The 23786-nt window shown below is 33.8% G+C and overlaps 1 protein-coding gene across 4 annotated transcripts; it reads right to left on the minus strand.

The window, feature by feature from the left end:
* Positions 1 to 1548: 1548 nt before the first annotated feature.
* On the minus strand, positions 1549 to 22701 carry LOC135641321 (rhomboid-like protein 15). Of its 4 annotated transcripts, none has more exons than XM_065156659.1 (13): positions 22551 to 22701; positions 15263 to 15428; positions 13995 to 14298; positions 13785 to 13817; positions 13569 to 13660; positions 13405 to 13478; positions 13046 to 13140; positions 12901 to 12973; positions 7979 to 8145; positions 2718 to 2769; positions 2563 to 2619; positions 1866 to 1946; positions 1549 to 1784 (listed from the first exon to the last, which is right to left on the minus strand). In XM_065156659.1, the coding sequence occupies exons 1-13, from the start codon at positions 22572 to 22574 to the stop codon at positions 1779 to 1781; spliced, it is 1224 nt and encodes a 407-aa protein (XP_065012731.1). In that variant the 5' UTR covers positions 22575 to 22701; the 3' UTR covers positions 1549 to 1778. The 4 variants fall into 4 exon arrangements, 3 of the variants coding, with proteins under 3 accessions (XP_065012731.1, XP_065012730.1, XP_065012732.1); XM_065156658.1 differs by having other exon boundaries at positions 7979 to 8154; XR_010497725.1 differs by having other exon boundaries at positions 1727 to 1784; positions 2563 to 2612; positions 7979 to 8154.
* Between the last annotated feature and the right edge of the window lie 1085 nt (positions 22702 to 23786).

Raw genomic sequence — 23786 nt, forward strand, 5'->3', positions numbered from 1 at the left:
GTGTATATTAGTAATTATAGTTACTTTCATCTAGGAGGAATAGGGGGGTGATTTTTTTGCCATCAATCGATTATCTTTCTTTTCTTTTTTTTTTTACCAAAAATATTTGGGATTTTAATCTACGAAAAAGTTGATTAAAACAAGTTAATTTCCTACAACCTTTGATAGATTTAATCATTTTAACTATGTATCTATTCATCTACGTTAATTGTTAGTATTTGGTCATCCCTTTATATTGGACATACTTTGTATTGAAATGTGCCTCCCCCCAAGCCTCTTTGGTTATATAGCTAGCTCTTTGGTCGTTAATTCTTAGGTTGATTATGTGTATTTCAGTTCATCTTCGAGTATAGTAAGACAATATATATATATATATATATATATATATATATATATATATATATATATATATATATATATACACTTCAAACTTGCATGTCCATTGGTTTTTAATTTATGACGATTTTAGGAGTCATTTCAAAAATAATGGCCATGCTTCAAGCCTCTTTAAAGCAGTGGCACATGAAATAATAGTTCATGCGATCCAACTTGGTGGCCTAGCAGAGGAGAAGGGAGGAGATGGAGATTGGAAGGTAGAAAAGGTGATAAGTTTGATTGCCAAAACAGAATCTGCAAGCCTCAACATAGAAAATCCATTTGGGTACACCAAGAAATAAGAGAGAATGGATGGGAAGAAGAAACATTTGTAGGAGGGAGAAGACACCACAATCGGATCAAACTGGTCCCATTTGATTTGGTTTATACTCCTTTAGGTTTGATAGATTCATTACCATATAATAAATAAAGCAAAAAAGACACAGGCATACTTTTGTCTACTCAATAAAATAAAATAAAAAAGAGAAGAATTAAAAAAAACATGTCCATTCAAACAAAAAAACAACAACAAAAAAAAAAAGACAGCTCATGATAATTTCTCATGCATAAATTTCCCAGTAAGAATTATCAAAATAAAATCTTTAATTTCTATTTCCAAAATAGATGCAATGACAAATGGATCTTAACAATGCATGTACAACATATTATCTAGTGTTTGCAGATACAGAAGACTAAGATGATGAATTTATACAAGAATTAAGTTAAAGAAGCCATTTTCCCTCTCATCGCATCTCCATATAAATGTGCACAAATGTATAGTCGTTTTTACCCCCTACCATTTCGTCTGTCTGTTACAGACATAAAACTCTCACAAGGATACATCAAATGATATGAAACTACTCCGTAATAACACGCAAAACAAAACATATAAATCTTATATGAGTTTTACACACACTAAATCAAGAGGATAGGCTATTTCTCAATGGCAATATGTGATTAAATAGAATAACCTATTTCGAACAAAATAGTAGTGCAACTTGCAAGTACGAATCCAACTTTCGAATTTAAAAATGAAAAAGAAAAAAAGTCACAGTTACGTTTCAGTTTTGATTTACCAAGGTTTTATTTAGTGAAAACTTTAATTCCGCATTCTCCTTCCTGACTCTTTTGAAAAATTGTATTTGGGTCTTCTAGTCACCAACTATCATCATGTTCTGATCCAGCCACAACCAATTTATATATCATATCATTTGCGAGTAAATTTGTGCATTTCCATGTTAGTGTTACACCTATCGTATTCCACAACTTGAAAATTGAAGACTCACGTAGCAAGGACGTAATCCTGGAAACGCACAAAGGTGCAGAGGTAGTAAGTAGTAGATCGACACTGCTTTGTATGTCCTTCCATGAATTTGCTCACACCAAGCGCATATCCCAGATCCTTATCCCTGTGTTGTCAAGAAAAATAGAGTCTAATAGGTAGGTGAAGGCGAAATTTTAGCCAACTAAAAGGGAGGAATGTGACATGCCTGCTGCTGATGGCTCATTAGAATTTCAATGGCAACACTAGGATCTCCATCGGCAGCAGCCAAGGCAACTTCAGCTTCAGTCTGCAGTAAAGCGATTGCATAAAGTCACAACTTGGCAGCCTAAAATAAATAGGTTGCTCGGGAAACTCTTATCCCAAATCAATTACATGAAGCGATTACATAGATGTGAGAACAACTTATTAGCAGAAATCACAAAAGGGATACCCATGGGGGACAAATGCAAGTAGGATTAAGATGCAATAAAATTGAAGCTTCAAATTCATGAGTTGATTTTAGCAGCGAAAGTTTTAACCTTTAATAATCACGACTGAATTTGATCAGGTTTTTCAATTTAGCTTAGATGAACTGTGAGCAACCACCGCACTTTTAAACTGACATTCAACAATTTCTACCTTTCTTTTCCAAAATAATCACTTTTTATATTCCTGGACCAATGACTAGAAGATCATATGAGAATTTTTTTCACAATGACAGTTCCATCACCACAGTGACTGGAAGATTCTGCATAGCATTTATTCATTTCCATGTTCTACGTTGTTTGATGCAATTCGAGGCCTGCTTCAAACAATAGAGAAGGTACCCAAAATTTCATAAGCAAATCCCCATGGCTGATTCCACTACAGAAGGAAATAGTCAATGCTACAAGTTTCTTGAGTTCCATATGCAATAAAAATACCTTCTCAAAACCCATTGCTACAAGTTTCTTGAGTTCCTCTTCGAAGATATCTACACCCTGTAAAAGATTTACTAAATAAAGGTTTCTACTAATAAAGAAGTGAAACTATTAATAAACAAAAAAATTATTTCAGTAAACGAACTGAAAACATCAACCTGATTGGTTGTCACTAATCCAGCAACTGCTTCAGTGTCTAGAGTAGAATGCCTAAATCATGATGAAAAAGTTCCATAAATCATACATGAATGATACAGTCTAAATGAAGAAAACAGATTAAAAGATAAAGAAAAATTCATTGATGACTAATGAGAGTGGGAGGAAAAGTCTTGAATCTAAAAGGAGGATCTTGAGAACTAACAGTATGATGATTTATAGATTCACTTTTCCATTTTCTTTCATTTTGTATTTTTTATTTTAATAAAATATCTCAGGTGTCAAGCATGTACAAGTTCATCTAAGCAGCCTAAATGCAAAAGAAGAAACTGAAATAATATACTGGACAGTCAATTTGAACTAAAAATGATATATCTGAAGATCAACTTAACAAGAAATACCTAATTAATTTGTTGAAGACAAATCAAATTGTTTATCAACGGATGATACTAGTATCTCTAATCCTCACATGAGAATTCCTCAACATAGTTGATCAAAGCTTTAAACAATAAATACCAATAAACAACTCAAATAATTACTCATATTACGTCTCCTCAAAACTCCACTCACTTAAGAGTAAACAGGAACTCTATCAGTCACCCAAAATATAGCCTCTACTGCAGTCATTTTCTGTTGGATGGACTTCGAGGTAATGAAATTAGTGGCAGATTAGTCATCTCATCCAATCAAAAGACTAACCCTCTGGCAAATTGCTTTCTCCCATTTGAATTCTTTGAGAGACTGTATATCAAGATTTCCAAATTTGCTTGCCTACCTATGTTCATAAAGGTCATAAACTCAAATCATAGGATTGGATCATAAAATCTTACAATTTATATGAGTTAAATTTAAGATTACATATGCTTATAAATAATTTCTCTTAATAAGATTAACTATTATATGTCCTTAAGTTATTATTTGTACTTATATTAAAGTGAATGTATATTTGAATTATTATATCTCTTATCTCAAAGAATAATATTTTTTAAGGTTTACAATGGTTTGATTGATCTCTCCATTACTCAAGAATCAAAACTAAGAATGATACTCATTAACAAAAGAGTGATTTTATGAGCTACGTAATTTCTATTGTAATAAACAAATATGTTCACATCATGGTTCGCCTTACTAGTCCATATCAATGTACAGACCAGCTATCGGTATGGTGCGTACTGAGATGTATCGAGTCATACCGAGTGTACCAACACATGGTACATGAAGGCATACCGATGTACCGCCTATACCAATCCATTATCGAAAAGGTACATATCACATGTACCGAACGATACATTGCTGTATGGCGAACCTTGGTTCATATATTACTAATGATAGTTGAAGCAGAAATTTAGAGTTATTAGCTTAATATTTTGGTCTCATTGAAGAATGTGTTCTTTCTTTTCATTTTCTTTCCTTCTTCGTAACATTTCAAAATCTCATTGAAGGTAAGGACAATAAAAAAGAGGGAGTGGGGTTGAGTGTCACAAGAAGCCTAAAGAAGCCAAGCAATTGAATCAAAGGAGGTAGTTGGGCAATGTCTCAAAAGTTAGTCTTGCAGGTGTCCCTTAAATTTGCCCAATTAGTGAGCTATTTTTATGATCATGATATGCACCTAAGTTGCCTTTATGAACTCTAGAAAAAGAAAACAAGGACCGATGGTTTAAGTACTCGTTACTTTTCTTTTTTACTTCTTGTATTTTGTTAACTCCAGCATTGGATTTTTTATTGAAACATGGAAGAAAAACCCTGCTACATTGTTGTAGTCATAAGTTTATGCCTTTGATTCCAGCTTTTATAAGAGAATAAACTGAGCTCGTGAAAAGAGAGATCACAGATATATAGTCTCATAATAAAATATTCAACCTCAGAGGTCAGGTCGCCAATTCTTCCAAAAAAAAAATTAGATGGAGTTAAAATAAAAAACATTTTGGCATCAACTTAGGATCAAAAATTTAACAGCAATTACATATCCTTTGTAATCATGAACAGTAGGCAATGGCTGAAATTAATTCATGTTTTATTGAGTGATTGTAGAAGGGGAGGAGATTGGAAAGGAGAGAACAAGATAGGGGAGAAAAGATAATAGATGGGAGGGAACTGGAGAGGGAGGAAATAGGAGAAAAAAGAGAACACAAGAAGACAGCAGAGACAACAGGAGCCACGAGAGAAGAGGGTAGAGAATGAGAGAGAAGAGATGAGAGAACAGGAGAGATGAGAGGAGAAAAGTGTACCGGCTAAAAGAAGGCAGTTTGGCCTGTAATAATGAAAGAGAGAAGAGGGTGGGCTGTGGCAGCAGCAGAGGAGGTGCCTCAACTGGCGATGTCAGTAGTTGTGACACTAATTGCTAAGGCTCCACCATGTCTTCTCATTGCACCATGTAGGCTCATGTTTTTTTTTATGTGAGTCCATTGAGTCCACTCGATAAATTAGAGTCAACTCAAATGATTCAACCAATTTTACCAAGTCAACTTGCAAGTTGGCCTGAGCCTGTTCGATTTTTATTTCAAAAACCGGCCTGACTTTTGACTATTTGATGAGTTGGTTTGTTGTATCTTGTGATCTTACAACCCAGATCGTGAGTTTAACAAGTTTGGTGCATATAGCCACGCCAAAAATTTTCTCAGGCCAAATACAATTTTGACCTTACTACAACCAATAATGGACATGCTGCTGGACCGCATTGGCATTTGTTTTAATGTCATTTTTCTATAAATCATTAACAAAAAAAATTATGTACACAAATTTAAAAAAATAGTGATATATGATCAAGTTCCAGAGGGATGTAAACCAAATCTGAGGCCAATATCTGATGCAAACATTCACCTATCAGTGTAGAACCAAACTCAGCTGCACAAGGAAAGGATGCATTTGAAGCAAGCATTCAAGTACCATATACACAAAAACAAATGAAACTTAGGCAAGAAACAAACCATTCAAAATAATAATAATATAAAGATTTGACTTCAGTTTAATCTTGATTTGGTAAATAATGCAATATTATCTTAAAATGCGAGGTTGATTTGATAATTTACCAACGTTTTCAATTAAAGAAAAATAAGAGAAGACAGAAGGGGGCTAATAGATGAAAAGTGGGAAGAGTCAAGGCATTGGCCATAGGATTACTAGCAAATATAAATGCTTGTGCAGTCAGGTATCACCCTATGCAATAAGCAAATAATACGAACCAGTAATTACTGGCTTTCATGTGATCTTTGCCTGGCACTAGACATGCCTCATGCACCACACCATGGGTAAGTATTAGATATGCATGGCTCTAAGAGTCACCTTCTAGAGATGTCACACCACTCATACTATTGGGAAAAGCTTTCATCATCCATTCTCTAATGTTCCGAGTAACAACCCTTTCCCCCTTTTGTAGACACCTAGATACAACAATATACTACGCAACCATATATATATATATATATATATATATATGTGTGTGTGTGTGTGTGTGTGTGTGTGTGTGAATGTAAATGTATATATATACGTGTATATATATGTATATGTATCTGTATATATATATGTATCTGTATATATATATATATATATATATATATATATATATATATATATATATATATATGTATATGTATATGTATATGTATATATATATATATATGTATTTATGTATGTATTTGTGTATATATATGTATATATACATATACATATATATATACATTTTCAAATTTGTTTTAGGAAATAGTTTTCTTAATGATAAAATATTTAACTGTTAGGCTTCATTTTATGTTAACTTCCATATCATGGAATGAAATCTCCAATTAAGATATGGAATCTCCAATCAAGCTCAAGATTTGACTCCTTCCTTATTCCTCAGAAAGTCAAATCAAACACAAAATTGTCTCCTTTTTTGGGTTTTCCATTTTTTTCTCTTTGGAAAATATTGATAACTCGTGTAAGATCATAGAAGAAATCACATAACAATTTATGACATTTGCAAAATACAACATAACTAACAAAATTATTTTAAAGAAAGATAAATTAAGACGATCCTGCACCAACAACGTCAGCCTCAAAGGTTCCATCGCTAACACCCACGTTTTCCCTCCCTTCACCTTGGTCGAAGACTCCACCTCCCCCACTGCCACAAACTTCAGTCACCACCACCTCCTCGCATCCATGGTCTGACCACCAACTGATCTCAATATTAGACGGAGATTCTAAACCTTGATGTTGGCAACCCTAATTTCAAATTTTAGATAGCTTGAGTTTTAGTAAACCATGCTCCACTGCCAATAAAATCCCAGTTTAGACCTCAGGCACAATCCAATTGAGACAAACCTTTAATGTCATAAAGATTCAAGAACACCTTTAATCCATTTCTTCACAGTCTACGAGCATACATGAGCATCATAGGAACACCAAAACGGTAATAGATTCGAAAAACAAGGTGATCAAGATTAGGAAGAATAGCTTATTCACAAGCGACATTCTTCCTGCCTCGTTAGGATATATATATATATATATATATATATATATATATATATATATATATATATATATATATATATATATATATGTGTGTGTGTGTGTGTGTGTGTGTGTGTATATATGTATATATATATACATGTATATGTATATATATATATATACATGTATATGTATATATATATATACATGTATATATATATATACATGTATATATATATACATATACATATATATACATATACATATATATACATATATATATATATATATATATATATATATATATATAGTTCATTCTGCTTCCAAACATATTTGATCCACCTTTATCATATGTTCATGCATCACATCTTAGATGATCATTCAATTGTACGCACTAAACATGCAATTTAAGCATGCAGGAATTTCAGTGGTCACCATGTAAAGCCTAAACTCAGGGGCATATTGGAAATCATCTACAAACTGAAATTTAATGCACTCTGCTTTGTCTCAGTTTAGCAAGATATAAGATGTATGATAATAAAAAAGGTGGAAGTGTGGAACAAAATATAACTAAACATCTTATGCCTGTGAACTTGAAATCCTCTTGGGATCCAAGATAATAACTGATGAAGTTGCTATCTCAACTGGTAAAACTTGTCGTAATTGATAGGAAGAATTAACATACTAGACCTATTTCAGTATGTTGCTGGAAGACTCTTTCAGTTTGTTAAATCAGAAGATAGAAAGCACATAGAAAACTTGGTAAATATAAAAGACATGAAAAACCATATGTTCCAAGAAAAAGAAGTAATTCTACAAACAAGATTGGCCATACCTTGCGTCTGGTAACCATGTTTCTGTACTTAATGTTGTTGTCTCCAATGGACGATTTGTGGAGTTATCTAAAAGCCTTGCATGCAAGCTCAAGTCAGAATCAGCTGGAGTTAACGACTGATTTCCAGTAGAACCAAGAGTCCTTCCCCTTCCAGGAAATCTTGGATCCTGTGCTGGCTACAATTGTTTATATCATTATAAACTCGCTGTAATTATGGAACATTATAAATGTTTTCCATTCAAGAATCATGACAAATAAAAAAAGCAACGAAGTCAGAATGCATGAGACAAAGACAAGAGGAATCTAAATATGAAATAAAAAAGAATGGATAGACATGAAAATTGTCTGGCATCAAATTTCGTTGCATATTAAAGTCAGATTCTGCACTGATACTGATAGCTTCAAATAAAGTTAAACAGCTCATTTCCCTGAGAAGGAATCTAAGGGCCTCATGCTGACAACAAGCTATATATGGACTCAAGAAATACCAATAATACCAGATTATGTCAACTAAAATAAAAAATATTGAGTACCAGAAACAAAATTTAAGTTTACGAGCAGCAATAAAGAAATGAAAGAAAAATAAGAAACAAAGGGCAGGGTTGAAACCATATTTATCAGAAACAAACCAAGCAAATAGATGGTTCAACTAGTTGGACCACATGTTTAATCAGAAAATATATCTAAAAATATAATAATAGATTGAATTACACATAAGATTAGGAAAATGTTTTTAACAATAAAATTAATATAATTAATAAAAAAAGGGGAACAATCTTAAGCACTATGTTGACTGGAGGGAGGGAGAAGGGCTGTGAAGGGAAAAAGAGGGATCATTGAACGAGTAGATAGGACGAGAGGAACGACTAAAGCAAGAGGGGAAAACGAAAGAACAGTTAGAGGAAAGGTTGATCAAAGGGAGAGGGACTATGTTCGATATATGTCCCTGACCACTTTCTCTACCACTTTTGGGTGTTTTTGGGTGTTTCACCCAGCCATCTTGTAATGACTATTTAGTAGTCTTGGCAGCCTCATTCTGCTATTGGTAGTGTTTTTGTTATGTGTTCTTTGTTTTGTAAAACATGCAAGCATTATAGGTAGAGCAGCTAGCCACGTGAAATCACATGCTACAATTGAATTCTGGCTAACAGTGTTTTGGTATAAAACATCAGTTGTCTCATCACCCTAGAACCCTTAGATGGTGGCATTGGGTCGGATGGGGTTTCAATTATATGTCTAAGGATGGGTCATTGCTCGGTCTTGGCGTCGCATAGGCACTTGTGCATAACTACTTTGTGTATGATGAACTACCTTGGACAATCGTTCAAATCTTTGCTAAGTCTATCTCTATATTTTACAATGTCTATAAAGTGTTTTCGTTAGTATCTACTTGTGTGATCCCGTGCTTCACTTCCACTAATCTATTTTTTCCTTGCAGGCCCCTACGAGACTACAAGGTTACGTGGAGGCGGACACTAAACGGATGGATACAATAAAGTTAATGCAATGCTCAAGCAAAACCAGCTAAATTTACGACAAGATGGCAGAAGGGAGAGGGACAACTGAAGAATATCCTATTATTATTAATAATGGAGGAGCCAAACATTGAGAGAAGGAAGATCGAACCTTTCCACAGTGTTTCCCCTTTTCCCACAATCCTATCACAAAATTGACTTTAATATCCTCAAGAGCAAAAAAGAAAAAAAAATATAAATAAAGGGCATTTAAATCATCTTGAACAAATTTCCAAACAATGGAGGTCCTACTAAACACATCTCATGATTGAGTTCATCATGTGGGTCATCCAAAAACTAGTAACGTCAATCAGTTCATCATGGTTTACAAACGGAGACATCTTATGATTGAGTCGGGCCAATGAAGTGTCCAGTTCTCAGCTTTCCAGTTTGACCATTTGATCCGATTCTTATAACTATGGTTTTGACTACACTTTGCTCAATATATAATGTACCACCTTCTTTTTAAGGTGATTACATCAAACCAAGTATCTCCATCGAAGAAATTGAGTAATATAGGCCATCTCTTTTTGTTTTATACAGCAAACTTTTGATGATCTGGATAGCTTGTAGAAAAACCTAAACTATTGTGTCTTTAGACCAAATAAATTGCTTCCACAATTATGAATTATAGAGTTACCATGACAGCTCAGTTGATTAGCCCACTATAGTCTTTTTTGGTACTTGCTACATGTAGGTAATTCCAGTAAACTCATGATAAAGTACCCAAAGGCTGCTGCTCTTAGCATCCTACTCATCATCACTTTCTACCAAGGTGCTTTTCGCAATTAGCATAACTGGGTCTACCTTCTGAATGAACAAAGTGAAATTTTAAGTATTCATGTATAATGAATGTCATGCCAAACCTTAGTTTCATTTCACCTACAAGTTTCCTGTCAATAAATATATTGTATGCATTGCTTCACTGAAATGCACACCACCTTTGGTACAGTGAAGTCACCAGGCACTCAAGCAAGGTGATTCGAGGCCCAAGTGCCTAGTAAGTGATCCAAGTGGGTGCCTTCAATTGGGGGCAGCCCAGGCACACGTCCATGGCCCAAGTGCTTGGGTCGAGCCTAAATGAATTGGGTTCATTGATTTTGGTTTGATCGAACCAGGTCAACACGCTTCACCAAACACCCCCACCCCCCATCATACGCACAACCCTATGTCTCCTTAGGAAACCTAAGGCCACACATTCGGTGTCTTCCTCCCTATCGACAAATGACAATGTCTTCCTCCCCATCAACAATCACTGATAGGCATTAATCATCAACAAGAAACTGAAAGAAGGATCCTACATAGAAGTGCAATCTTGTTTTGTTGATCATTGATGATTGTTTTGTTTTGACATTTTTATTATTGGAATTGGATAATGTAATTTGGTATTTCAAATGAATACAATTTGATGTGCCATTTTTATTTTAGTGATCATGTTTATCAATCATGATATATTTTTATATTTTAATATTTGGGAGAACCTCGCTTCGCTCGGGTGAGCGCCTAGCGCCACGAGCATTTTGGCACACCTTGTTACCTTTTAGCGCCTAGCACCTTTGACTAGGCTACTCTTGTGCCTTATGCCTAGGCTCTAAGGACCTAGGCGACTAAGCATGGATTACTCCAACATCCTTTTCATTCAAATATAAAGTACAACCATTAACAGATCTTTCAATTCAGTCTCCCACTATCAAAAGCCTTCCACCAAAATATATGACATGATGTTAAAAATGCATACTCACCTTATTCCAAATATTATGGTCACCTTTTTTGAAGATTGCCCATGTAAACACATTACCAAGGTTCTAAAGCATCGGTTTGTTAATCTATAAGTTGAATCTAAGCCTTAAAACAATTAATAAATACATGAGTGTAACATCTTTCATTTCAGTCTCCCACTATCAAAAGCCTATCATCTAACTATATAACATGATGTTAAAAATGCATACTCACCTTATTCCAAATATTATGGTCACACTTTTTGAAGATTGCCATGTAAATACATTTACCAGGTTCTAAAGTATTGGTTTGTCAATCTAAAAGTCAAATTTAAGCCTAAGAGAATTTAATAAATACATTAGTGTAACAGTAATTATTGCTCTTAATTTGACTAGTGATGTTGACCTCAATAGAGTTTTCAGTTGGAACAAAAGATTGATGTAACCGAACCCCTGGAAACTTCCAATTTGTTGTTGTATCCATTAATTCAATAATCCATCAAGAAAGAGCAGAATTTGACAAGTATCATTCGACTTTCCAATTCTTTCACCAATTCATCTTTTCGCTACTAATGCAAGCCCTTTATCTCTGCATTAAAAGATTAGTATTTGATGAAGCTGTCTTGGACAACCTATGATTTGGTTGATGAACATTACATTGTCAAGATATTATGATAATCATAAAATCAAGTCAAGATAATGAATTTTGACAAAAATGATCTCTCATCTGCTATTAGAGTAGCTTATCTACTGAGTTGTGTCACAAGAACACTGATCTCAGTCCAAGAGAATTTAAGACTACTGAAATATGTGCCATAACAAATCCACATGTTTTCTTCACTGTGATATCTAACTTCCCACTCTAGTCTTTTTCTTCCTTATTGAGTAAAGCCAAAGATGGAGAAACTTTAAGATAGAACCACTGCCTAGACCAGATAAATCCAACAAATTAATCTTCTCTTTTTAATGACTTTACCAAATTAAAGATCTAGCTTTGATCATTGTGCTGAGATGGATGTGGGGTTACTACCTTAATAAATAAAATAAAATACAAGATATTTCCATTCTTAAACAATTAAGGGTAGTTCCAATTAAGGAAAACAATGGTAAACCCCTTTAAGGTGGTATGATAGACTAGATAAGTTGATTAAAATGACTATCCAAGAAGTAGAGGAAAACCTAAAGAGATTAGCTAGTGATATTGCCCTCAAATCTCAGTTGTTAGAAACAACAAAAATGGCTCTTAGTTTAACTAGTGATATTGCCCTCAAATCTCGAGGTCACGGTAAACACATGTATTCACTCCAGAGGGATGGAAATTTGATCATACGACTTGTGGTCAATGAACTATGCCAGTGAAGTATTGTATTATATAGAGTGCATAATGTGCTCATGTGTATGTGCAGTGAAGTATTGCATAATACAGAATGCATAATTTGCTCGTGTATGTGCCATGTGTACCGGCGCTTTTTCCAAAATGCTGGTGACTGCATGCAACGACACCACCAGCTGCATGATGCCCTTGGGTTGAGAACTGCCACATCCAGCATGAGCACAGTACAGCTAGCAAGGATTATGCCAGATTGTGATCATCACAGGCATAGCATGTAGCATTCTTGTACGGTTGTACCCATATACAAACAACTTCCAAACTACAAGACATTTGGTTTTGTTTTGATAGATCATTTACCTGAGCAGTTGATGCCGCCCTTTGTGGCATCCATGAAGAGATGTTCCTCCATAAATTTCCTGAACTCAGACCACTACATAAAGGGCATATGAAATTAAGTCCTCAAAGTACAAGTTAATCAGAAAAACATGTAGATCTGACATACTTGGACATTGTAGCTGTACTTGAATGTGTGGGAAGCTGACCATATGTAGTCCCTCCGGTGCACAATATAAATCCAGGACGCCTTACACATAATGACTGCAAAACCAAATATTAAATTTCAGCATGGCAATAACTAGGAAAGTTGTAAAGCTAGATAAATGGATCAAATCACTTAAACAGTATAAAATAATTATCTGTGATATATACTTTTTTTCTACTTGTGAATATGAATGTAAGATCTCATGCATGCCGTTGCAATGCTTAAGCGCAAACATCTAGTAGTGTGGTCCTTGGATGGTTAATCTTCACAGAGGACTTGCATGAAATGGCCAAATATGCTGGTTCAAATTAAAAAATTACCAGGATAGAGAAGCTTTCAATGGCAGAATAGACAGATGGCCCAGGAAGTAAGTAGTTAAAGAATCCATATGTGTCTGGATGAAACAACAAAAGAACAAATAACTAATGAACAAAATGAACATAAAGAACAAACATGAGAGCCAAAAGGAAATGGAAGAACTAACATGCAAACCCAGACAGGATGCCACACAAGTGCCCCAACAATGATACATTAGATGCCAGAAGTTGAAAAAGTACCAATAAGATCCATGCATACCTAAATAAAAACAATTCCATGGTGAAGGTTTCCATCTTATCATGAAAAAAATAGTTAACCGAGTCAAGACAAAAACGAATTGACAAGACTTCTTAGTTCCTATGACAACAAGGCAGGCACATACCATTTAGCAGGAACATTGAAGAGTCCAAAAACACTGCAAAACAGCAGTATAGGTCAACGCAATGTGAAAGGTCCATTTATCAAGAACATCACAAGTTATCAGATATTGATTGTGGTGTTAACTGACATCAAAAAGCTTACAGAAGCAAAACAAGTAATTCCATATGTGGATTTGAGTGAACATGCCAAAGTGCAATAAAACACTACCAACCTTCTAGATTGAACACCGCTCAAGCTTGTTTCTATGACGATCATTGAGAATATGATTCCAGAGAAGCCAATGGAGCATTGGTTCATGAGAAATGGCAAAGGATGTAATGGATTTCCAGCCACCACTACAGCAATAATGAGATGAAATATAGAATTGGTAGTTGCAAGAAAGAGCATCAAATATAAAAGCCGAACAGAACCCATTATTCGCTCCAATTCCATGCCCAAAGGTACTAAAGCTAACATATTGAAGAGAACATGCAGCAAAGATCCATGAAAAAGAGCAGACGTGTAGATCCTATATACTGCAAGAAGTTAAAAAAGATGTTAGAAACTTAGAGATAAAAATGACTAATTGGATTACATAATACAGCATTTAACTATTGATGTAAGACATTCATAGAAAGACACATAACCAAGCATCGAATTGTGACGACAATATTTTGAGTCTGCTACATGCACATTCTGTAGTAATCCTATTTGTTGATTTCCTCCAGTAGCAACTTTAAGGATCTCCTGGCTTCCTAATAACTTTGTGTTCTTTACAGTAACTTTTGAGTAAATTGATGAACCTAGAATTCATGCATTTCCTAGCTATGTCTAAGTAAATCAAGGCTTACCAAATTCCTTTGATTGGATGACATTAATTTTCACCGATACATCACCTTGCATTATAAAATACTAAGACTTGAATGACATGCCTTCATAATTAAGAATATGAACACCTTATATTATGCCTTCACCATTTTTAGTTAACAAAAAAGAAAAAGGTGTAACTAGCACATGAGGCTCCCAGAAATGCGGGATCTGAAGAGGGTCAATGTACACAGCCGTACCATTAAATATAGAGAAACTATTTTCGTACTTCGAGCCTGATCTCCCAAAGAAGCAACCTTCCTGTTGTGCCAAGGCCCACCCTCACCACTCTTAGTTAACATGGTATTAAAATTTTATCTAATATATACTCTAAATGTCAGCCATATGAAATAACAAAGTCCTAGATAAAGTGCATAAATATTTGTCAGCTGGGAATACAATGCCTCGTCATTCCTTCAGCATGTATTATGGAAATTATAAGGATAAACAACTGCTTTGCAAATTAAATGACCATGACTGCATAATAGAACATAACAAAGTACTATCAAATGGCAATAAATATCTGTTGGCTGGAGATAAGATATTTAATCATCACAGAAAAAATAAATGTTGATTGCAACTCAAACAACCACAGATTTCGTATAGTTGAATCCAAAAGGAGGTAAACTGTACCTTGAAACTGTGAAACGACTGCAGAAGGCAAGAAGCATATCTCATAAAAGGAGTCATACCCAACCAGCAAGCACACCAGATAAATTACACCACAAGTGATAATGACACCAGAAGTAATAAATGGAACAGTAGCCCACCACTGATGCAGCCTTGTTGGCAGCCTTGCCTATGAAACATAAAAGAGCACACGAGTAGAAGTTTAAGCATGAACATATCACCAGTATATGACAAAAATATTTTGGGAGCCTACTAAGCCAAAAGCCATGAAAAACTCAAACTTCTGATCTTCAAAAAGATCAAATTATAACATGCCAATGCTGGTCCTAAGTCCCAATGAAAAAGGTGGAGGGTTGCGTTAGGTCATTGACAACCAGCGTAAACTAGATCCCATGAACATGGATCTTAACCAATCTCAGTACAAGGCTAGGTCATTACACAAAAATGACGCGAGGCACCCTCACCACCTAGGTGTTCCGAATTGCAAATGATGGCTAGGAGGTCACTCGAAAACGGCCCATCACAAAGGCGTCCGAATGTGGTGCAAAGTAGACAAGGGTTCTCTCATTTCTTTAAACCAATGTGAGCAAAGAAGTTAGCCCAAGTTCAAAGGATTACATTAGCAACTTGAAATACAAAAGCACTTTCAAGAAATGTACTAAAATTAATAAATACTATGATCAAAAGAAGAATAAATATTATTTGCTTAAAAAAGACTAAGTGGACAGGAGAAAAATCTAGAGATATTGATAGTATTAGATTTTACAAATGGCATTTTAAAGATGGTACTCTAAATTTATCCAAACATATGACTTTTTATATACCTCAATGGCAGCAAAAGAGCCATGTAGCCAACCCCAAATAGTTCGATTTTGTTGTTGTTGTTGTTGTTGTTGTTGTTGTTGTTGTTGTTGTTGTTGTTGTTGTTGTTGTTGTATTGATAGTACTAGATTTAAGATTCGAAATACAGGAAAAGTTATACATAGAAATGGTGCAGAAATTGTTCATAAGAATCTTAAGAATAATATTGTAGATATGAAAAGATTTGGAGATAGAATTATACTTCTAAAATGTTTCTTAGGAGACGATGTTTTACAGGTCATAAGTGCTTATGTCACTCAAGTTGGACTAGTTGATCAAACCAAAAGAGAAATTTACAAAACTTAGATAATATCATTCTCGTATGATTTTGGAGATTTGAATGGTCATGTAGGAAAAATATATGGCGAATTTAAAGAAGTGCACAAGGCCTTGGTTACTGGGAGAAAAACGAAGAAGGTGATATTATTTTAGATTTTACCACCATGTATGATCTTATAATTGTCAATACTCACTTCAAGAACAGACATAAACATTTGATTACTTATAAGAATAATCACAACTATATAGACTTTTTTCTCATCAGAAAGGTACGCAAAATTATATGTAAGAATTATAAAGCTATACATATTTGTTGTACAAAATAGAAAAAGAAAAATATAGCAAAAAAATTTACTAGGATTAGATGATGAAGTTTTAAAGATGATACTGTAAGGGTCTTCAAGAATAGGATAAAAAAGGAGGAGATTTGGAACTTAAACAAAGATAATATTGATATTATTTAGACTACAATTGCCAATAAGATTAGGACCATAAAAAAGGATATATGTGATAAAACTAAAGGTAGAAGTGTAGCTTAAGAGAGAGTTGATGATGGCGAGAGAAAGTTCATAAAACAATTATTACTAAAGTATCATGTTTTAAGGATTGATAAAACTATAAAAATAAGGAAAATTTTAAAAGATATAAAGAATCTAAAAAAGATGCTAAAAGGACAATTAGTATGGCAAGATATAAAGCTTATGACAATGTTTATCACAAATTAAGTACTAAAGATCGAGAAAAAAATATATTAAAATTGCTAAAGCTAGAAAAAGAAAGGATAACGAATTAGGTAATGTTAGATGCATTAAAGATGATGATCAAACAATATTTATTAATGATAATAATATTAAGGAATGATGAAGAAATTATTTTATAAATTATTTAATAAATATTTCACAAATGATGTAACTTCAAATAATAATGATATATTTAACAATCATAAATTTGTTCGTAAAATTAGAGGATGCCTTTAAAAAGATAAAAATAGCTAAGAGTGAGGGACCTAATGATATCCTTATTGAGGTTTGAAAAAATTTAGGAGACTAGAGAATAGCTTGGTTCACTAGTCTATTAAACAAAATTATGGGATTCAGATAGATGCAAAATGAATGAAGAAAGAGCTTCTTAGTGACATAGAAGAATAAATGACATACAAAACTATCATAATGATATAGAAATTAAAATTATAACTTATACTATGAAACTTTGGGAAAGGGCTATCAAATATAAGATAAGACTTAAAACAAATATCTCTAAAATCAATTTGATTTTATGCTTAGAAGATCAACAAGAGAAGCTATTTATTTATTAAAATAATTAATAGAATAATATAAAAGAAAAAAATATTTGCATACGATTTTTATTGATTTAGAGAGATCCTATAATAAAGTTCATAGAGATTTATTATGGTGGGTCATAAAAAAAATGATATATCCACTAATTATATTAATGTTATTAAGGATATGTATGACAATATAACTACTAGTGTTAGAATTATCCAACACGATGAAGAGATTGATGAAGATATTATTCATATAATAAAAACATAATGGTTAACATAGTGGGGGTGTTAGGAGTCTTCTACAATCATATATAACTTTGACATTAAAAGAAAATTTTATGACAATTGTTAGATGAGCAATGCTTTATGGATCTAAGTGTTGCGCAGTTAAGAAACAATATATACGAAAAGTTTATATTGTTAATATGAAAATGTTGAAATAAATTTGTCGAGTTACAAAGAAAGGAAAAAATATATTTTTATGTGTGAATAATTAGGTAACAATTCAATATAGGATAAAATGAGAGAATCGTCTAAGACAGTATGGACATGTGCTTAAGAGACCTATAGATGCGGTAGTTAAAAGAGGTGAAATGAATATCGTTAATAGTGTGAGGAGAGGTAATGAAGACTAAAAAGAATTTAATGGAAACTGTAAATAAAAATTTAAATATTTTTTAACTTAACTACACATATGGGCTTTAAAATATCGCAATGGCAACAAAAAATCCATGAAGCCGACTCCAAATAGCTATAACTAACACCCTCATTGTTGAGGTTATTGTAATAAAATCAAATAGTGATTTCTTTGACATTTTAATATTTGCTTTCATTTTTCTCATCTTAAGTAATTTATAGAACTGAAATAGAAATATTAAAGATGTTGTCATGTGACAAATTACTACATTTGTAAAACACACACAATCTAATCAAATTAATTCAAGCAATAAATAACATTATATGTTTTTGCTATGTAAGAACTCGTCCAGAGTTCAAATAGTCAAAACTTGAATAAGCTTGATGATCAAACATTTTATTTTAGGTAGAAGCTCTTATATCAATTTAATGTAGGACAAGTTTGCAAAGATAAAGGAAGTGTCTTTTTTATAAGAAAATTATAGAATAAAAAGCAAAAGACCAACAATAAATATCCCTTAAAATTAAAGCTTCTAAAATAAAGAACCCTATGTTGTCAAAGATGCTAGGCGCTAGGTTCGGACACTTGCCCAAGCAAAGCAAGGCAACCATCAATATAAAAATTATAAACAATACATTCAACGAGAAAAACAATCATTAAAATAAAAATTAGACAATAAATGAGTTTCATATTATTTCGTATTCAAAATATCACCACTAAAACACCAAAGTAAATTTTTTTAACCATCTAATCTACGAACATAAAAAAATCCTAAAATAAAAAAATAATAATAATCCTAAAACTACATTAGCTATGATTGAAGATGTCAAAACTCTAGTGACACTCCAAAATACTAGCAATGACAAATTCTATCCTTTAAACAATTCATATACTATAATTAATAAAAACTAATTATTATTAATAATTAACATTATTACTAAATTCAAGACAGATCGTATGGGGTTGTCAAGGAGCAAAAGAAGCTGAGAAGGAAGATTTAGAGAAAAAGGAGACTTGTCGGCTATAAAGGAGGGAGAAAGTAGGAAAGCGACAATGAGTAGGAACGAGAGGCAAAGCAAAGGGGTGAGAAGCAGTGAGGAGGGAGGGGGTGTCGAGGAGGCTTGACGAGACCTACAACGAAGGATGAGAGGGAGAGCGACAACGAGTAGGAAAGAGAGGCAAGAGGTACAACACCAGGTGGGAGAGATTGAAGAGGAGGTACCTCCACCAATGAAGCGCTGCCATACGCACGGATGTGAGGAGCGACGGGAATAATCGTTAAACAAGAGGCGATAGTAAGGAGCTATGACCTCAGGTGAAGAGGAGGCGAGGCGGTGACAATGGCAATGAGGATAAGAGGGCGATCGAGAGAACGAGAATAGGGTTTCTCTCACTAGCGAGCCTGTGACACGGTATTGGAGTTAGGACTTGGCTTGGCTGAACCAATTGTAACATTTTGGTTCAACTCAAGCTAAGTCACTTTCAATCAGGATTCAAATTGGGCTGCGCAAGCACCTAGGCCACCCAACCCCTGGCCCAAGCACACGTCTACGCGACGCACAATTGAAGGCAACCGCCCAAACCCTATTTGAGGCGCACTAGCTTCGCCTCACCTCGCTTCACCTGACCTGAACACTTAGGCGAGCGCCCGAGGGCCTCCTGATATCACTCTTGTGCCTTCGTTTCACATGTGAACAATGGAATCATGCCAATGAAAAATGAATATGGCCTCACACTACTCATATATAATGTGAAAAACGAACTTTAATTCATTAGTTCATTTTCTCATTCAATTATAATATTTCTTTATTCTTCTTATAGACCTTAAGTATAGGAAGAATATAGAAATAAGGAAATATTACAATTATTTAAAAACAAATAAATCTACTCTTTCCTTCTTTCAAGAAGATTAATTTCTATATATGATTCATTGAATAATATTCTTTTTTGATGATATTCTTAATTGATAATATTCTATCTTTGTAAAAGAATGAATCTTCCTCATAGAGAAGAAATCCTCAATCCAGATTTGGAGTCTTCGATCAAAACAAATTATGCTTTCTTCTTTTTTTTTTGCATTTATTTCATTATTTTTCTTTAGCTTGAGTATCTAAGAAAGTAAACTAGAAATAATGCAGAGTTCTATATGGCAATTGATAACATTTGAATTTCCATAATCTAATCATATTTATTCAAACAATAAATAAAATAAAATATTCCTGCATCAAAATAGGCAAAAATATGTAGCCCACGATTATCTAGTAATCGTACATTAAAAAAGGAACTACCATCTACAAATGACTGCACTATAAGTCTATAACCATAATAAATTTACTTGAATGATGGTTTGAGGAGAAATTTACATATTAAAGCATTGAAAAGTTGACTTCATTTTACCAATCAAATGTACAAACTCTACAAAAACATTTTGTAAATAAGAAAAGACCTTGCATATGAACAAAGTCAAATCTCCATTTTCCCTAGAATAGAATCTTCTTGGTCATTGGCTATTTCTTCAATGTTTTTAGAGGTATTTCAACTTTTGTTGATATGATTAAAGTCACATAATCACTAGAGGTGAAAATAGCACTTCAAGTTGGTTATGTATCTTTAACTCAGACATGATGCTTTCAGACTCTAAGACTATCATTTTCTTATAAAAAATAAGCAACTAATATAACACATCACTTTGTCAATATTCCTCAAGCAATTAGTCATGCAAGCTTCCGGCATATAGAATTGAGGCCCAGGTGCCAACATTCAACATCACCACAAGTAAGAAAACAGTAATGTAGTCCCACTTCTAGCCTCTTATGATATATATGCAACATACCAATCTTGTTTTATTACATCAATCTTCATATCATTTTTTAATTATCTATTTATTGTTGGACATAGCTAAACAAGATATTTACTTTGACATATTAAAACGTTCGATAACACAAAAACAGTCTATTTGAGGAAAGTTAACAAAATTCTGAAGTTGGAGTCACTAGTTCAAAAACATAAGACTCTAAATATGAAAGATGACTTAAAGGTGAACATCTTGCACCCTAACAACATTGCTTCCATGCTGTTTTGAAGCATTATTTTTTCCCTAGGCCTCAAAAACCATCAATATTTTACCAAAAAAAAGATTTAATAAATACATAATTTCCGTTATGGCAAGTCTTCATAGCCAAATCATGCCAAGATCTCATAATCATCCAGAGTCCAAATTCTTTGTCCTTGTAATCGAACTTCCAGTTCCAAATGAACATACAGATGCTAATCATATGACTGTGCCTATGGTTTATGTGGAAGCACATCATCCATATTAAAAATTCCATTCCATGGAAAAGGTTTCTTCCACCACTATCCTTCCGTCAATTGTGATTATTTATTATATTGGCATAACAAGGAATTTCACAGATCCGCGTATTTAAATTCATGACCAAGTGCTGTAGCAGAACTTACAGCACAAGAACTGCAATCATTATAGCAAAATAGTCTTTAAAGTTTGTATGTGCTTAACTTAACCAAAATTCTTGTCCCAATTATATACTGGCTGTTGATCATATAGGAACTAATGGTAAGTTCTCAGTTGCCTATGCAACATTTCTATAATCCTTATCCTTGGCATGCCAGAAATCTGCATTAATTCTAGTAAGAGGTAAAGAACTTCAGTAATATCCACTTTTCTATTAGTTTTAGACAGGATTGGAAATATACGTATAGATCAATCTCAAAGTCCACAATATGCTACTAATAAATATCGAGATTATTTTGCTGAATAACAATAAAGATCCTCCAATAACCAGCAACCTCCAGACCAGTTCAAAGCAAGTTGTTACGAAGTTATTCTCCCCCGAACAAGTCCACAACTAAAATATCTATTTTGCATGATATACCCCAAGTATAACTAGGTCAAGATCTGTAACACTCAAACCGTAATCATCCCACAACCTCGATTTTACTTCATTTTCCGCAGGAACCAAACAAGCAAACAACAGCGAAGAAATGAAACTAGAAATATGCGATTCTTTAGCGGACATTTCGCTCATCCCACAGAACAAGCTGCAAAACCCCAATTATCGCAAAGAAAAGTGAAGTGGAGCTACTCAGAATCCCGGACGGCGAAGCATTCCGAGGAAGACCAGTGGATCCATCCAACATAGGCTATATGTAGCACAAATCAGAAAAAGAAGAAGAAGGGAGGGGGGGGGGGCGGGTACGGGAAGACCTCTTACCTCGGTGACGATGTTCGGTCGCATCTCGCTATCCCCCGCCGTGGATTTTTTTGCCCTTTGCCTTTCTTCAGCGTCCCAGTTTCTCCCCCTTTATAGTGCCGTGGACCAGGGTGTTGTCGGGTTGGATCCGGAACGGATCCCTCTAAGTGCAGTATCCAAAAACCGATAACTTTATGGACCCAAATGGATACGTTAGTACCTTCCATTTTTCGGATCGGATTCAAACACATTAGTACCTTCTATTTTCGGATCGGATTCACACATTATTATACCTTCCATTTTTCGGATCGGATTCAGACACTAAGCTTAGTTATTGGTTGATGGTCAATCCCAAGTTGATTAGTTTGGGATATTAGATAATAATCCCAATTTTTAAAGAGAAATTAACCACAAATTTTTTTCCTTCTGGTTGATTCCTATTGAGCATAATTTTCATAAGGTTTTGTTTTGGAGAGAGAATTCACCGGTAACGAGGAACAAAAATAGAGATGAAATCCATAAAGAAATTAGAGATGCACGTGAAGAAATCATTTAAAAAGATGATGAAAAAAAAACGTTTTTCTATTTTTTCCTTCCTAGATTTTTATTTTTTTATTTTTCGGAAAACTCATTTTGTGGCTAGTTTTGGGTCTATCAATTAGTCTTAATAATTGGATATTTCTATCAATAACCCTTTTTCGCTATTTTTATTTTATTTTTTGTATTTTAGTGTTTTTAATATTTTTAAAATATCTCTCTATAAATAGATAGATTCACTTTTTTTTTCTTTTTTTCTTCTTATATTGGATGGAGAACACTTGGTTCTATTATTGCATTAAATTATCTCTAAAATGCCAATAGCATTGCTAATTAATCGTCATCACGTAGCATCATTTTATCCACTTTAGATTAATTTTTACTCTCTCACCAAAATTGTTTTGCTTCTTTGATTATACTCAAAGGCAAATTTTCAAATACTTGTTGGCTCATTGTTTTGTTCAAACAACAAAACAATTAATGATGCAAGAGTCCATCATCCTTATTTACATTCCAATCTTTTGTGTTCTTTGATGATTCATTTTGGTTATCGATCGAGCTACGATCGAAAGAGTTATGCAAAGCTTGTAGATGTGAGAGGAATTGCTAATTCGAATAATTCAATACTCATGCAAGAGCTTGTATGCGGATGATGGAATATTCGTGGTCATCCCAAGGCAACCGAAATTCGACGTCATGGAGCAATGAAACTTTCTTTTT

Source organism: Musa acuminata, chromosome BXJ3-6 (assembly GCF_036884655.1).
Source record: "Musa acuminata AAA Group cultivar baxijiao chromosome BXJ3-6, Cavendish_Baxijiao_AAA, whole genome shotgun sequence".
Classification (NCBI taxonomy): domain Eukaryota; kingdom Viridiplantae; phylum Streptophyta; class Magnoliopsida; order Zingiberales; family Musaceae; genus Musa; species Musa acuminata.

What these genes read in the sequence shown, in the direction of transcription:
- LOC135641321 (XM_065156658.1), bottom strand. Translation starts at nt 22,574, where the DNA reads ATGCGACCGAACATCGTCACCGAG. An exon ending in TTGAAAGCTTCTCTATCCTG is followed by an intron (nt 13,141 to 13,404) that starts GTAATTTTTTAA and finishes TTGGTTTTGCAG; the next exon opens with TCATTATGTGTAAGGCGTCC. An exon ending in GGGCGGCATCAACTGCTCAG is followed by an intron (nt 8,155 to 12,900) that starts GTAAATGATCTA and finishes AAACAATTGTAG; the next exon opens with CCAGCACAGGATCCAAGATT.